This window comes from Gopherus flavomarginatus, chromosome 2 (assembly GCF_025201925.1).
Source record: "Gopherus flavomarginatus isolate rGopFla2 chromosome 2, rGopFla2.mat.asm, whole genome shotgun sequence".
Lineage (NCBI taxonomy): Eukaryota > Metazoa > Chordata > Testudines > Testudinidae > Gopherus > Gopherus flavomarginatus.
The window spans coordinates 118,387,630-118,404,044 of NC_066618.1; the positions used below are offsets into that span (position 1 = coordinate 118,387,630).

At 46.8% G+C, this 16,415-nt stretch overlaps 1 protein-coding gene across 1 annotated transcript in view; it reads right to left on the minus strand.

Annotated features, from left to right (window-relative positions):
* The window catches only part of LOC127043946 (zona pellucida-binding protein 1-like), a 54,842-nt gene that overhangs the window by 17,907 nt on the left and 20,520 nt on the right, over nt 1-16,415 (minus strand). Inside the window, exon 5 of the mRNA XM_050938243.1 lies at nt 9,411-9,554. Within this exon, the coding sequence (XP_050794200.1) occupies nt 9,411-9,554 (144 nt within the window). The remainder of the gene's footprint in view (nt 1-9,410; nt 9,555-16,415) is intronic.

Here is a 16,415-nt window from a genome sequence, read left to right on the forward strand (position 1 = left end):
TGTCAGGCTGGAAGGAGGTTACTAGTGGAGTTCCTCAAGGATCGGTTTTGGGACCAATCTTATTTAACCTTTTTATTACTGACCTTGGCACCAAAAGTGGGAATGTGCTAATAAAGTTTGCAGATGACACAAAGCTGGGGGGTATTGCTAACAGAGAAGGACCGGGATATCAAACAGGAAGATCTGGATGACCTTGTAAACTGGAGTAATAGTAATAGGATGAAATTTAATAGTGAAAAGTGCAAGGTCATGCACTTAGGGATTAATAATAAGAATTTTAGATATACATTGGGGACGCATCAGTTGGAAGCAACAGAGGAGGAGAAGGACCTTGGAGTATTGGTTGATCACAGGATAACTATGAGCCGCCAATGTGATATGGCCGTTAAAAAAGCTAATGCGGTTTTAGGATGCATCAGGCGAGGTATTTCCAGCAAAGATAAGGAGGTGTTAGTATCGTTATATAAGGCACTGGTGAGACCTCATCTGGAATACTGTGTGCAGTTCTGGTCTCCCATGTTTAAGAAGGATGAATTCAAACTGGAACAGGTTCAGAGACGGGCTACTAGGATGATCCGAGGAATGGAAAACCTGTCATATGAAAGGAGACTCAAAGAGCTTGGTTTGTTTAGTCTAGCCAAAAGAAGGCTGAGGGGGGATATGCTTGCTCTTTATAAATATATCAGAGGGATTAATATTAGGGAGGGAGAGGAATTATTTAACCTTCGTACCAATGTAGACGCAAGCACAAATGGGTATAAACTGGATACTAGGAAGTTTAGACTTGAAATTAGATGAAGGTTTCTAACCATTAGAGGAGTGAAATTCTGGAACAGCCTTCCAAGGGGAGTAGTGGGGGCAAAAGACATATCTGGCTTTAAGACTAAGCTTGATAAGTTTATGGAAGGGATGGTATGATGGGATAGCTTAATTTTGGCAACTGATCTTTGATATCAGCAGATAAGTATGTCCAGTGTTCTGTGATGGGATGTTGGATGGGATGGGATCTGAGTTACTGCAGAGAATTCTTTCCTGAGTGCTGGCTGGTGAGTCTTGCCCACATGCTCAGGGTTTAGCTGATCGCCATATTTGGGGTCGGGAAGGAATTTTCCTCCGGGGCAGATTGGCAGAGGCCCTGGAGGTTTTTCATCTTCCTCTGCAGCATGGGGCATGGGTCACTTGCTGGAGGATTCTCTGCAGCTTGAGGTCTTCAAACCACAATTTGAAGACTTCAATAACTCGGACATAGGTTAAGGGTTTGTTATAGAAGTGGAGGGGTAGGGTTCTGTGGCCTGCTTTGTGCAGGAGGTCAGACTAGATGATCGCATTGGTCCCTTCTAACCTTAAAGTCTATGAGTCTATGAACTGCTTGTGTCACCTGTGTTTTCATATGGAGCTCTACTTCTCCCTTCTGCAAGTTCCTTCCCAGTGAAGCTCTTCTGTGGGACCTAGGATCCACAGGGTTGGAATCCTCCAGCCCCAGAATCAGATGCATGCACGTGCACAGTCCGTCAGTACTGTCAAGCTGACCCCTTATATGTCCCTGGACTCAGTGGGCTGGGTCAAGTAGGATTTCCAAGCTGCTACCTTTATATGCCCCTGGACTCAATAGGCTGGGCCAAGCAGCACCTCCAAGATGCCACCCTTATATGCCACAGGTACTGAACCAGAATAGAGTAAGCCTGAGCAGGCTAGGTCAAACAGCACTTCCAGTTTGCCACCCTTATATGCCCCTTGACTCAGTAGTCTGGGTTGAGCAGCACTTCTAAACTGTCACCCTCATATGTCATAGGTTCAGCATGTCCCTATCCCCACTTTCACGTTACAATTGTTCTGGTAGTAACCCACCTGATGAGCAAACTCCACAGTATTTTTGGGCACTACAGGGATCTTTAGATGGGGGATTTCAACTATCCAGATATATGTTGGGAAAATAACACCGCGGGGCACAGACTATCCAGTAAGTTCCTGGACTGCATTGCAGACAACTTTTTATTTTAGAAGGTTGAAAAAGCTACTGGGGGGAAGCTGTTCTAGACTTGATTTTAACGAAGAGGGAGGAACTCATTGAAAATTTGAAAGTAGAAGGCAGCTTGGGTGAAAATGATCATGAAATCATAGAGTTTGCAATTCTAAGGAAGAGTAGAAGGGAGTACAGCAAAATAGAGACAATGGATTTCAGGAAGGCGGATTTTGGTAAGCTCAGAGAGCTGATAGGTAAGGTCCCATGGGAATCAAGACTGAGGGGAAAAATAACTGAGCTGAGTTGGCAGTTTTTCAAAAGGACACTATTAAGGGCCCAAAAGCAAGCTATTCTGCTGGGTAGGAAAGATAGAAAATGTGGCAAAAGACTGCCTTGGCTTAATCACGAGATCTTGCATGATCTAAAAAATAAAAAGGAGTCATATAAAAAATGGAAACTAGGTCAGATTACAAAAGATGAATATAGGCAAACAACACAGGAATGCAGGGGCAAGATTAGAAAGGCAAAGGCACAAAATGAGCTCAAATTAGCTTTGAGGATAAAGGGAAACAAAAAGACTTTTTATCAATACATTAGAAGCAAGAGGAAGACCAAGGACAGGGTAGGCCCACTGCTCAGTGAGGAGGGAGAAACAGTAATAGGAAACTTGGAAATGGCAGAGATGCTTAATGACTTCTTTGTTTCGGTCTTCACTGAGAAGTCTGAAGGAATGTCTAACATAGTGAATGCTTATGGGAAGGGAGTAGGTTTAGAAGATAAAATTAAAAAAAGAACAAGTTAAAAATCACTTAGAAAAGTTAGATGTCTGTAAGTCATCAGGGCCTGATGAAATGCATCCTAGAATACTCAAGGAGCTAATAGAGGAGGTATCTGAGCCTCTAGCTATTGTCTTTGGAAAATCATGGGAGATGGGAGAGATTCCAGAAGACTGGGAAAGGGCAAATATAGTGCCTGTCTATAAAAAGGGAAATAAAACAACCCAGGAAACTACAGACCAGTTAGTTTAACTTCTGTGCCAGAGAAGATAATAGAGCAAGTAATTAAAGAAATCATCTACAAACACTTGGAAGGTGGTAAGGTGATAGGGAATAGCCAGCATGGATTTGTAAAGAACAAATCATGTCAAACCAATCTGATAGCTTTCTTTGATAGGATAATAAGTCTTGTGGATAAGGGAGAAGCTGTGGATGTGGTATACCTAGACTTTAGTAAGGCATTTGATACGGTCTTGCCTGATATTCTTATTGATAAACTAGGCACATATAATTTAGATGGGGCTGCTATAAGGTGGGTGCATAACTGGCTGGATAACAGTACTCAGAGAGTAGTTATTAATGGTTCCCAATCCTGCTGGAAAGGTATAACAAGTGGGGTTCTGCAGGGGTCTGTTTTGGGACCGGCTCTGTTCAATATCTTCATCAATGACTTAGATATTGGCATAGAAAGTATGCTTATTAAGTTTGCAGATGATACAAACTGGGAGGGATTGCAACTGCTTTGGATGACAGGGTCATAATTCAAAATGATCTGGACAAATTGGAGAAATGGTCTGAGGTAAACTGGATTAAGTTTAATAAAGACAAATGCAAAGTTCTCCATATAGGAAGGAACAATCAGTTTCACACATATAGAATGGGAAGAGACTGTCTAGGAAGGAGTATGGCAGAAAGGGATCTAGAGGTCATAGTGGACCACAAGCTAAATATGAGTCAACAGTATGATGCTGTTGCAAAAAAAGCAAATGTGATTCTGGAATGCATTAAGAGGTGTGTTGTGAGCAAGACACGAGAAGTCATTCTTCCACTCTGCTCTGCGCTGGTTAGGCCTCAACTGGAGTTTTGTGTCCAGTTCTGGGCACCGCATTTCAAGAAAGATGTGGAGAGATTGGAGAGGGTCCAGAGAAGAGCAACAAGAATGATTAAAGGTCTTGAGAACATGACCTACAAAGGAAGGCTGAAAGAATTGGGTTTGTTTAGTTTGGAAAAGAGAAGACTGAGAGGGGACATGATAGCAGTTTTCAGGTATCTAAAAGGGTGTCACAAGGAGGAGGGAGAAAACTTGTTCGTCTTAGCCTCTAAGGATGGAACAAGAAGCAATGGGCTTAAACTGCAGCAAGGGAGATTTAGGTTGGACATTAGGAAAAAGTTCCGAACTGTCAGGGTGGTTAAACACTGGAATAAATTGCCTAGGAAGGTTGTGGAATCTCCATCTCTGGAGATCTTTAAGAGTAGGTTAGATAAATGTCTATCAGGGATGGTCTAGATAGTATTTGGTCCTGCCATGAGGGCAGGGGACTGAACTCGATGACATCTCGAGGTCCTTTCAGTCCTAGAGTCTATGAGAGTCTATGAGCTTTCGTGGGTGAATACCCACTTCGTCGGATGCATCAACCAATCAGCCAATCACCATCCTTTCTCTAAAGCTAATTTGCATGCAACAATTTCATTGGTTGTATGAAAAACTGCACAGAGGGTGGATTGCTTGGCCCAGCTGCCACACCTATGGGACAGCATGGGCTTTCAGCTACTAGTAAATATATAGTGCTTGACACTATAGTATCTAAGCTTTGGTATATATTTTCTTGTTATGTATAATTCCTGATAATTTGTTTGATAATAGTCAAAAAGGTATTCAGTGGGGAAAATCATCTAGAATTAATGCAATGAAATGTTACTGCTGCAAAAACCAAACACTAAAAAGTCTGGAAATCTTAGAAACTAATGTTGCTCTGGTAATGTAAGGACAAACAAATTGTATCTATTTTATGGTCTACAATGAGAAGAAAGTAATAATTTAAAGTTGTATATTCAGCAAGTGAATCAGGAATAGAAAGCAGCAAAGAGTCCTGTGGCACCTTATAGACTAACAGATGTATTGGAGCATGAGCTTTCATGAGTGAATACCCACTTCATCGGATGCATGTATTCACCCACAAAAGCTCATGCTCCAATGATCTGTTAGTCTATAAGGTGCCACAGGACTCTCTGCTGCTTTTACAGATCCAGACTAACACGGCTACCCCTCTGATACTTGACAGGAATAGAAAATAACCATATGAGTAACACAGCTTTGTTAACATTGCCTGAGCAGCTTAAACGTTTGAAATGTCCTAACTTTTGAGCACTTGCTCTCAGTGTTAATGCTCAGTATCCACTCCAGTTGATGAGCAATAGGCTTGTTTCACTTCCTACACTATTGCTGTCTGCAGACACAGACTCTCCCAGGTGAGATGGAGCAAGGCAACAACAGCATGCGTGTAGCAACTGGAGTATGTAACTAACTACTGCATAAAATTAAATGCTAGAATTTTTTTAAGAAGTAATGTGTAAATAGTGAATCTGTCTAAACCAGACCCTAACAGAAACAGCTTTGGCTAGCTCACACATTTGCAGCTGTTCTTTAACTAGTGTTCCTTTTCATCTCAATAGTTATATCAGTAATTCTTTATCTTCAAGATTTTGGTTTTTATTATCCTCGTTTCTCCAAAGACACATCAACACACTTTAGTGACTTTGGGAAGCTTAATATAGTCTGAGAATACTTATGCACTAAACTAGATGCACCTCTATAGTTTGACTTATCCTCTCCTTTACTCTGCTTGTAATAAATTAAACAAGAACTGGTATCCAGACTATACGGCATTCATTCTTTACATATTTTTCTTTGTTATATTGTAAACGTATTCCCTTAGAAAATCTGTTGGTAGTCCATGTTTGTCAGCCAAGAGCATTTCACTTTGTCCTTTGGGCATAATGTCCCTGTTCAACAGTTTTATGCAGAATCCAGCTCTCAGTTTGCTGATACCTTGCAAAATACTGAAGCTGACTATCTCAGTAATAATGTTTAAAGTTGATAGTGGCAGCTTCTTCTGTGTTATCTATTACCAAAGTGAAAGTGTTAAGCACTTTAAGTTAAGTAAACCTAAATGGGAATTGCTAAGTACTCAGCACTTCTGAAAATCAAGACATTTATTTAATAATAACAATGACCTATTGTCTGACACTTTTCATCCACAGACTTTAAAAGTATTTTACAAAAGGAGGTTATTCCCATTTTACTAGTGGAGACATTGAAGTATGGAAAGATTAACTGATTTGCCCCAAAATCACACAGGAGATCAGTGGAAGAGCCAGGAATATAACTCATATCTCCTGACTCCTATATCAGTGCCCTAACCAATCAACCTGCCTACCTAAATCAGGATTTAAGAGCTTCCATTTAGCATCCATTTTTAAAATCTTGGATCTTATTTGTGATAACATGATGTTAATCTCAAGGACTATGTATACCCCCTCCATCCAAATACATTATAAATAATTTCTACAGGGTCTAAACCACAGCTACTATGCCACAGTTATCTTGAAAGGAATATTGTAGTTTACATTCTAGGTATTTTTAACAGTCTTCATCGGGGTGAAAGTAAAATACAGCTCTTATGGGTGCAGGGCCCACTCCCCCACACACACATGCCCCGGAAGGGGCAGGGCCTCAGGCAGAAGGGGTGAGGCCAAGGCAAAAGTAAGTTACACTTCTTACTGGTACAGTCCAAACACAAGCAACTCACCTCTCCTACATACTTCATACCTCCCATTGCATGACTTCGATATAGAAAATAAAGCTACTACTACTACCAGTACTGTCTGTAATAAAACTTTAATATTGGAATAAGCCTGAAAAAGTGAAAACTCACTGTCACATTTTTCTCCTTGTCCTCCCTCCTCCTCCAGCCAGGCTGCCAACACAGTTAGGCTCTGCCTTCCCCAACCCCTTGCACTCAGCAGGGGCTGCAGCAGCTCCCGGCTAGCTTGCAGCAGGGAGCAGGGGGACTGGTTGAGGGAGAAGCTTTCCAAGGATGCCTGCATAAGAACAGTTTACTTTTTGCTGCCTGCATAAAAACAGTTTAAATTTAGCTGTTTACTCCACAGGATTAGGGGCCATTTATGACACCCTCATTAATTACACTCACAGTTGTTGGAGTTGGGAGGTGAGACAAAGGAAGGGGCAGAATAGATAGGAGGAGAGAAACCAATGTGACAGTGAGTTTTCCCTTTTCAAGCTTTTATTAGCTTTGAGTTTAAACTGTTTTTTTATGCAGCCAAAAGAAGTGAAAGTAAGACAGTACTGAATGCTCCACTTATTTGTTGGTATGCTGCTGCACCATTTTTTACCGGTACTCCATACTGGCCTACTTTCACCTCTGGTCTTGATCCTGTGAAGTAATGAGTGCCTCTTAAGAGGTGCTTAGCACCTTCAGCTCTCACTAACTGCAATGGGACTTGAGACACTCAGCATCTCGCACAAGGTGTTCAGCTCAGGTGTTTGTGTTCCCTCGGAGCTGTTGTATTAAATTTCCATTTGAAGGTAGTGCAAGTTTTCCTGCAATTAAAATGCAAACATACACAGGGACTGCTTGGAAAAAGGTTTATCCTGGCAGGTTTGTGAGCAAATTATTCTGCATGTTTTCAAATAAATCTGGAATCCAAATGTACAAGTGAGTCATGGATCAAGATAGTTCGGTTCCCATATATGTCCCTGCATGGTTCTGTTCCCTTACATGTCCACCAGATGGCAGTGCAGCATTACTTTAGTTACTGCTTGAGGTGCTGTGAATTTGGAAGCAGAGATTTTATATTCCAACTTTTTCATTCTGTAGATACACACTAGGAAACACTCAACATCAGCATAATTTAGGATGCAATAATTTAATATGCTAATATATCATTTAAAATACCAATCAATATTATGTACCTCCCTTGCAGTTTTGTCATCTTGGACATGAAACTTCAGATTTCAACCCAGAAGTCCCAATAGCTCATTACCTCCCTTGACTGATATGTTCCATAATAACAATAAAACAGTCAACACAAAGGGTCAAACTTGGAGGAGAGAGGGAAGAAGTGAGCTTTTACAGAAGCTGATCTGAGCTTGTGGAATGCCCTTCTAGAATAAGTGAGAATGATCATAGACCTCCTTGCCCTTGGAACAAAACACAAAAAACACTTCTTTAGCCTTGCTTTCCTACAATAATAGCTAAGAAAAGACAGAAGGAGGAAGAGAAACTCACACACTTCTTAAAAAATTCTAGAAACCTCCTGTAAGTAAGGAGAAATCTAGTGCACTTATTAGACTCTAAGGGTATCACCATACTTATCTAACCAGTTCAGCTGAATCATAATGAGTTCAGATATTTCAAATCAAGCACATTTTGAATACAGATAAAATAATTGAGACTCCATCTTCAACTCTCTCGGAAGTTTCCCTTGAATTCTCTTGCTCTCCATGACACCAGTCTAACATCTCCCAGCTTCTGCCCTGTGAACAATCACTCCTCCCATACATTTAATCAAGTCTCTGAGTCACTAACTGTGTCCTTCAGAGGCACCTGGCTCTGGGGATATCAGGGGCCATGGCAGTTATGCTATACCTCAATAGCACTAAAGTTCAATCTCACTCTGGTATAAACCTTTTATTCTCCAGCATGTATCATGTACCTCTTCAGCTCCAAAGTGCACAAGATTTGAATGGCTCTGGAGCTTCACAAGTCAGAAAAAAAATATGCATTATGAGTAGGGAGCCCAGACAGCAAGTGTGAAAAATCGGGACAGAGGGTGGGGGGGTAATACGCAGGGGTGGCTCTAGACATTTCGCCGCCCCAAGCACGGCATCATGCCGCAGGGGGCACTCTGCTGCTCGCTGGTCCCGCGGCTCCGATGGACCTCCTGCAGGTGTGCCTGCAGAGGATCCCCTGGTCCCGCGGCTTTGGTGGAACTGTGGGACCAGCGGACCCTACGCAGGCACGCCTGCGGGAAGTCCACCGAAGCCGCGGAACCAGCGGACCCTCCGCAGGCATGCCGCCGAAGGTACCCTGCCTGCTGCCCTCCCAGCGACTGGCAGAGCGCCCCCCCCACGGCATGCCGCCCCAAGCACCCGCTTGGCATGCTGGGGCCTGGAGCCGCCCCTGGTAATAGGTACCCATATCACACAAAGCCCAAAATATTGGGACTGTCCCTATAAAATCAGAACATCTGGTCACCCTAATTATGAGGTTCATGCAACCAAGAGGGAGTTTCCAGTGGTGGATTTAATTGTGACACGTTTGCTTTGCTAGTGTTGTAATGTCACTTCACAATTCCTTTTTGTAAGCATTTCCTTTTTAAGGTGTACTAGAAATAATTAGCCACATGTATACCATGTAAGCAGAGAAATAACTATCTCTGTACATAATTTTATGTTTTTTTCTCTAAGCATTCTCCATAAAGGGTACTTGCATACAATTTAAATAAATATTTAGGTACTTCTATGGCATTATGCTTCCAGATCATTTGAATATTCATGTTGTTTAATAACAAACCTGAAATGAATGTTGAAAAAAACCAGCATTTGAGTAAAAGTATTTTAGAAACAAAAGCCACAAAGCTTTACTTACCATAGACCATGAAACGGATTTCTGTTGTCACATATTTATTGTTATGTACATAGATGACATTGCAGATGTAACTTCCGGAGTCACTTCCATGAATATTATAAATTTCCAGGCTACCGTCATCAGTTAAAACAAACCTTTGTGATTCTAGAAATGAAAATTTATAATAAAATATTTTAAAATTAATAATGATATAAAGTGACTAATGGTGTTAGCATAGTTGACGCCTCCTTTATGGTTGGATTCTTCCATAAATCCATACTACTGTTCTCTTCATCAGCCACCTCTAATATACATAGGAAAGCAAAACAGTTATGCTTGCTCCATGGGTTCCAGTGCATCACACGGACGATTTGTGAAAATGGTCCAATCCCCACAGTCCATTTTTCTCAAAACATAAATGACGTTAATAAATATCTAATGAGGAAAGGCTAAGCCGATGGTGAGATATGTGAAAAAATTATTGGAAAACTCTAAATATGACAGCATTTTTCTTTACATTGGGGTCTACTACACGGATTCCACTATTTAGTGAATACAAATCAATAAAATAATGAAAGTAAGGTATTATGTTAGATACAAAATAATAAATAATTATTAATATTCAGCGTTTAGGCTCAGGGTATGTCTATACAGCAGTCATGGGGTATAGTCACAGCTTGCGTAGACATACCCCAGCCAGCTTCAGTTTAGCTATCTTGTGTACTGGAGCAGTGAAACTGAGGCAGCGCACGCTCCAACACGAGTGAGCCCTGTTGGGTGAACCCAGGGTTCCAGCCAGGCTTGTGCAGCCCTCGCTGAAAGGCATGCTGCTAGTTAGATTAAAGCTAGGTATGTGTGTCTACTTGAGCTGCAATCGCTCCCTGTGATTGCAATATAGACATATCCTTAGGGAGACTTCCACGGACTTCAGTGGGTTTTGGATCAGGCCCGTATTTCACTTTTCATCTGTAGATCTCAAAGTGCCTTGCACAGAGGATATTATTCCCACTTTACCATGAACAGAAATTGAGGCACATACACAGGAAGTGACTTATCCAAAGACAAACAGCAGGTCAGTGTTAGAGCAGGGCATATAAAAGACGGTTACTCACCTTTGTAACTGTTGTTCTTCGAGATGTGTTGCTCATATCCATTCCAGTTAGGTGTGCGCGCCGTGAGTGCACGCTCATCGGAAGATTTTTACCCTAGCAACTCCAGTGAGTTGGCAGGTTGCCCCCTGGAGTGGCGTCACCATGGCGCTGGATATATACCCCTGCCGACCCGACCGCTCCTCAGTTCCTTCTTGCCGGCTACTCCGACAGTGGGGAAGGAGGGCGGGTTTGGAATGGATATGAGAAACACATCTCGAAGAACAACAGTTACAAAGGTGAGTAACCATCTTTTCTTCTTCGAGTGATTGCTCACATCCATTCCAGTTAAGTGATTCCCAAGCCTTACCTAGGCGGTGGGGTCGGAGTGAGATGTCGCAGAGTGTAACACGGCAGAGCCGAAGGCTGCGTCATCTCTAGATTGCTGAACCAGGGCGTAGTGGGAGGCAACGATGTGGACCGAGGACCAGGTCACTGCACGACAGATTTCATGAATGGGCACGTGAGCGAGGAAAGCAGCCGACGAGGCCTGAGCCCTGGTGGAGCGCGCAGTCACGTGACCCGAGGGGACGTGAGCCAAGTCGTAACAGGCACGGATACACGACGTTACCCAGGAGGAAATCCGCTGCGAGGAGACGGGTAGCCCCTTGATACGCTCAGCCACCGTGACAAAGAGTTGGGGGGCTCTGCGGAATGGCTTAGTTCGCTCGATATAGAAAGCGAGCGCTCTGCGGACATCTAGGGAGTGTAGCTGCTGCTCCCTGCGAGACGAATGTGGTTTTGGGAAGAAGACAGGTAGGAAGATCTCCTGGTTAACATGGAAGGCCGATACCACTTTGGGGAGAAAGGCCAGATGCGGTCGCAACTGCACCTTGTCCCTGTGGAACACAGTATATGGGGGATCTACTGTGAGGGCCTGAAGTTCCGAGACCCGTCTCGCGGACGTGATGGCCACTAGGAAAGCGGTTTTCCAGGAGAGGTAGAGAAGGGATCAAGTTGCTAACGGTTCGAATGGAGGGGACATGAGTCTGGCAAGAACCAGGTTAAGGTTCCAAGTAGGGGCAGGGCAGCGTACTTGGGGGTAGAGGTGCTCCAGGCCCTTAAGGAATCTAGACACCATCGGGTGAGAGAACACCGAGCGGCCATCCTCCCCTGGGTGGAAGGTAGAGATGGCCGCCAAATGGACCCTCAGAGATGATACCGCCAGGCCCTGTTGTTTGAGGGACCAGAGATAATCCAAGATGTTGGAAATGGAGACCTCGGTGGGAAGGAAATTCCACTCCGTGCACCAGCACGCGAAACGCTTCCACTTGGCCAAATATGTCGCTCTAGTGGAAGGCTTCCTGCTACCCAGGAGCACCTGTTGCACTGGAGTAGAGCAACGCAACTCAGATTGGGTCAGCCATGCAGGAGCCATGCCGTGAGGTGGAGCGATGGAAGGTCCGGGTAACGGAGCTTGCCGTGGTCCTGGGTGATCAGGTCCAGGTGAAGAGGCAGGGGTACAGTGTTGGCTATGGAAAGGTCTAGCAACATGGTGTACCAGTGCTGCTGAGGCCACGCTGGAGCTATCATGATCAAGCGGGCTTTGTCCCTGCGTACTTTCAGTAGGACCTTGTGGACGAGCGGAAATAGTGGAAAGGCGTAGAGCAGGTGCGTCGTCCATGGTACAAGAAAGGCATCCGCCACTGAACCTGGTGAGAGGCCTTGAAAGGAGCAGTATGTCTGGCATTTCCTGTTTCCGCGAGATGCAAAGAGGTCCATCCGGGGAAACCCCCACCTCCGGAAGAGCGAAAGAGCAACGTCCGGGCGAAGGGACCATTCGTGCGAAAGGAAGGATCTGCTGAGGCGATCCGCCAGCGTGTTCCGAACCCCCGGGAGAAAGGACGCGATGAGGTGTATAGAATGGGCTATGCAGAAGTCCCAGAGTCGTAAGGTGTCTTGACACAGGGGTGAAGACCTCGTGCTGCTCTGCTTGTTTATATAATGCATGGCCGTTGTGTTGTCGGTGAATACTGACACACAACGGCCCTGTATGTGCTGTCGGAACGTCTGCCAAGCGAGACGGACCGAACTCAGCTACCGGACGTTGATGTGGAGGGCCAGCTCGTGAGATGACCAGAGGCCTTGGGTGCGTAGGTGCCCGAGGTGAGCCCCCCAACCCAGGGATGATGCGTCCGTTGTCAGGGATGCCGAGGGCTGGGGCGGATGGAACGGGAGCCCCACACACACCATGGAGGGATGCAGCCACCACTTGAAGGAGTCTAGGATGGTCGGGGGAATGGTGACGACCATATCCATAGGATCCCTGGCCAGACGGTATTGTGAGTTGAGCCAGGACTGGAGGGGCCGTAGGCGGAGTCTTGCGTAGTTCATTACGAACGTGCAGGCTGCCATGTGGCACAAGAGAGCGAGGCAAGTGCGTACCAAAGTCAACGACGCCGCTTGCAGCCTGCAGACGATGGCCGCCATAGTCTGGAACTGTGACAGTGGTAGACAGGCTTTGGCAAGAGTGGAGTCCAGGGTGGTGCAAATAAACTCTATCCTCTGAGTGGGGATTAGAGTCGATTTTTCCGCATTGATCATTAAACCTAGATGTAGGAAGAGGTTCTTGACAATGCGGACATGACTGAGGACTTGCGTCTCGGAGGTCCCGCGGATGAGCCAGTCATCTAGATACGGAAACACGTGTATCCGACTGTGGCGAAGGTGGGCAGCGACTACAGCCATACATTTGGTGAATACTCTTGGGGCTGTAGAGAGGCCAAACGGGAGGACCGCGACTGGAAATGTTGTCGGTTGACCACGAACCGGAGGAACCTCCTGTGAGGTGGGAAGATGGCTATGTGGAAGTAGGCATCTTGCATGTCGAGGGCGGCATACCAGTCTCCAGGATCCAGGGATGGGATAATGGTCCCCAGGGATACCATACGGAACTTCAACTTTATCATGTATCTGTTGAGCTCCCGCAGATCGAGGATAGGTCTGAGACCTCCCTTCACCTTGGGGATTAGGAAGTAGTGGGAATAAAACCCCTTGCCCCGCTCGTGCTCCGGTACCTCCTCTATGGCTCTTTTGGCGAGGAGCGTTTGCACCTCCTGTAGGAGGAGTTGCTCGTGAGAGGGGTCCCTGAAGAGGGACGAGGGAGGGCGGTTGAAGGGGGGGAGTTGAAATAAATTGGAGGTGGTATCCAAGTTCCAACATGCGTAAGACCCAACGATCTGATGTTAGCTGGGACCACGCAGGGAGGAAAAGGGAAAGACGGTTGGAAAAAGGAGAGGATGGATCCTTTAAAGAAACTGGTACAATGCCCTCGGGCACACCTTCAAAAGGAAGGTTTTGGCCCGGAGGAAGGCTTGGAGGAGCTCTGGTTCTGGCCCCCTTGGTTGCCCGATTGCCTTCGGCGACCGTTTCTGCCTCGCCATCTGGCGAAGTCTTGTCTTTGCCGGGGTTGAGGGTAAGGGCGGTGCTGTTGGGGTCGGAAGGGCCTGCGCTGAGTTACCGGCGTGTGCATCCCTAATGAGTGCATAGTGACCCTGTTGTCTTTTAGGCTCTGCAGCCTAGGGTCAGTTTTATCCGAAAAAAGCCCTTGGCCCTCAAATGGAAGGTCCTGAATGGTGTGTTGGAGCTCCGGAGGGAGGCCGGAGACCTGCAGCCACGAGATACGGAGCATAGTCACGCCAGAGGCCAGAGTCCTGGCGGCTGAGTCCGCGGCATCCAGGGAAGCCTGGAGGGAAGTTCTCGCGACCTTTTTCCCTTCATTGAGGATCGCCGAGAACTCCTGTCGTGCGTCCTGTGGAAGCAACTCCTTAAATTTGTCCGCTGCCACCCAGGTGTTGCAGCTATAGCGGCTAAGGAGGACTTGCTGATTGGACACGCAGAGTTGGAGGGCCCCCGCAGAGTAGACTTTTCGCCAGAGCAAGTCCATGCGCCTCGCGTCCTTTGATTTAGGGGCTGGGGCCTGCTGGCCATGGCGCTCCCTCTCGTTAACCGACTGGACGACGAGGGAGCAAGGAGGAGGGTGGACATATAGATATTCATAACCCTTGGAGGGCACTATGTATTTGCGCTCTACCCCTCGCGCAGCGGGCGGAACAGAAGCCGAAGACTGCCAGATTGTAGTGGCATTGGCTTGTATGGTCTTAATGAATGGGAGGGCCACTCTAGTGGTGGTATCCGATGACAATATGTCCACCACTGGGTCTTGTACCTCCGGGACCTCCTCAGCCTGCAAGTTCATGTTCTGTGCAACACGCTAAGGAGGTCCTGGTGGGCCCTGAGGTCAATTGGAGGAGGGCTGGCAGATGAGGTTCCAGCTACAGCCTCGTCAGGGGAGGATGAAGAGGAGAGACGTGGCACGAGCGGGTCTGATGAGGGCTCCGCCTGGTGGACCGTGTCTGTCTCCCCGGGGACCTCGGAGTCCTGAGGCTGGGTCAACCCTTCCTCCATAGGAGGAGGAGGAGGATGGGTAATCGTGGCCTCCGGCACCCTGTGTTCTGAGGCGTTCGAGTGCGAGGGACCTGGGTGAGGGCCTTGGGCCTGATGGTACACCCAAGGCGTCCAGAATCCCCACTGCTGCGGTCCATGATCTTGAGGCTGGGGCTCATGGAACAAGGCAGGAGGCACGTCGGTGTCTGGAGCGTATGCACTATCCGCCTGAGAAGTCACGGACAGGTGTTGGGACGGCCAGGGGGGAGCCGAATGAGGCTGGTATGAGTCCCTCGCTCCCATCGCTGGAGATCTCCTCGGTGCCGGGGATCGGTACTGGGAATCATATCGGTGCCGAGATCGAGACCAGGACCTGCAACCAGCGCGGTGCCAGGGGTTGAGGCAGGGCAGAGTCAGTCATTGCAATAAGGTCCCTGGCCGAAGAGAATGTCTCCGGTGTGGAGGGGACCGTCAGCTCGACCATGGGTCTCACTGGGGAGCTCTCCAGGACCGGACTCGACGGCCCTCTCGGGACCGGACTCGACGGTACCACAGTCGTCAGTGCCGCAGCAGGAGTAGGTGCTGGGTGATCCGAACGAGTCTGCGTCGAAGGTGTGGAGGAAGCTGAGGGCCTTCGGTCAGGTCCCTGTGCCGGAAAAGGCCGGTGCCGAGGTGTCTTGGCGGAGCCGGCGCGGTCCGGTGCCGGAGGAGCGCTGTCAGCGCTCGGTGCCGAGGACGGAGGGTTAAGGGCTGCTTCCATAAGGAGAGTCTTTAAGCGAAAGTCCCTCTCTTTTTTAGTCCGCGGCTTAAAGGCCTTACAAATGCGACACTTGTCGGAGATGTGCGATTCCCCGAGGCACTTTAGGCAAGAGTCGTGGGGATTGCTCGTGAGCACGGTTTAAACCCTGGTGAATCGGGCATGGGCCCGGATACCGGGTGCGGGGAAGGGCTAAAGCCCAAGCCCCGCTAAACTATATACAATAATTAACTAACAACTATAAAACTAATTACACTCTAGACTAATGTCAACTATATACAACAAGAGATCAAATGAACAAAGAGAAGCTAGGGGAGTGGAGGACAGCTAAGCCGCACTCCACTGTTCCAACGACCGACACGGGCGGTAAGAAGGAACTGAGGAGCAGTCGGGTCGGCAGGGGTATATATTCAGTTCCATGGTTGCACCACTCCAGGGGGCGACCTGCCGACCCACCGGAGTTGCTAGGGTAAAAATCTTCCGATGAGCGTGCACGTGCGGCGTGCACACGTAACTGGAATGGATATGAGCAATCACTCAAAGAAGAACCCAGATCTCCTGACTCTCAGTCCACTGCTCCTCCACTGGACTTCAGACCGCATGGCAAAACTTACTGGGTAAGTAAACTCTTAACAGAAGAACTCTGAAGTCTCACAAGTCTAGTATAGCTTCAAGTGTTGCAAAGGTTATTTAACACATTAAGAAGTTTTAGCTAGTAGAGATCAAAAAGAAAAT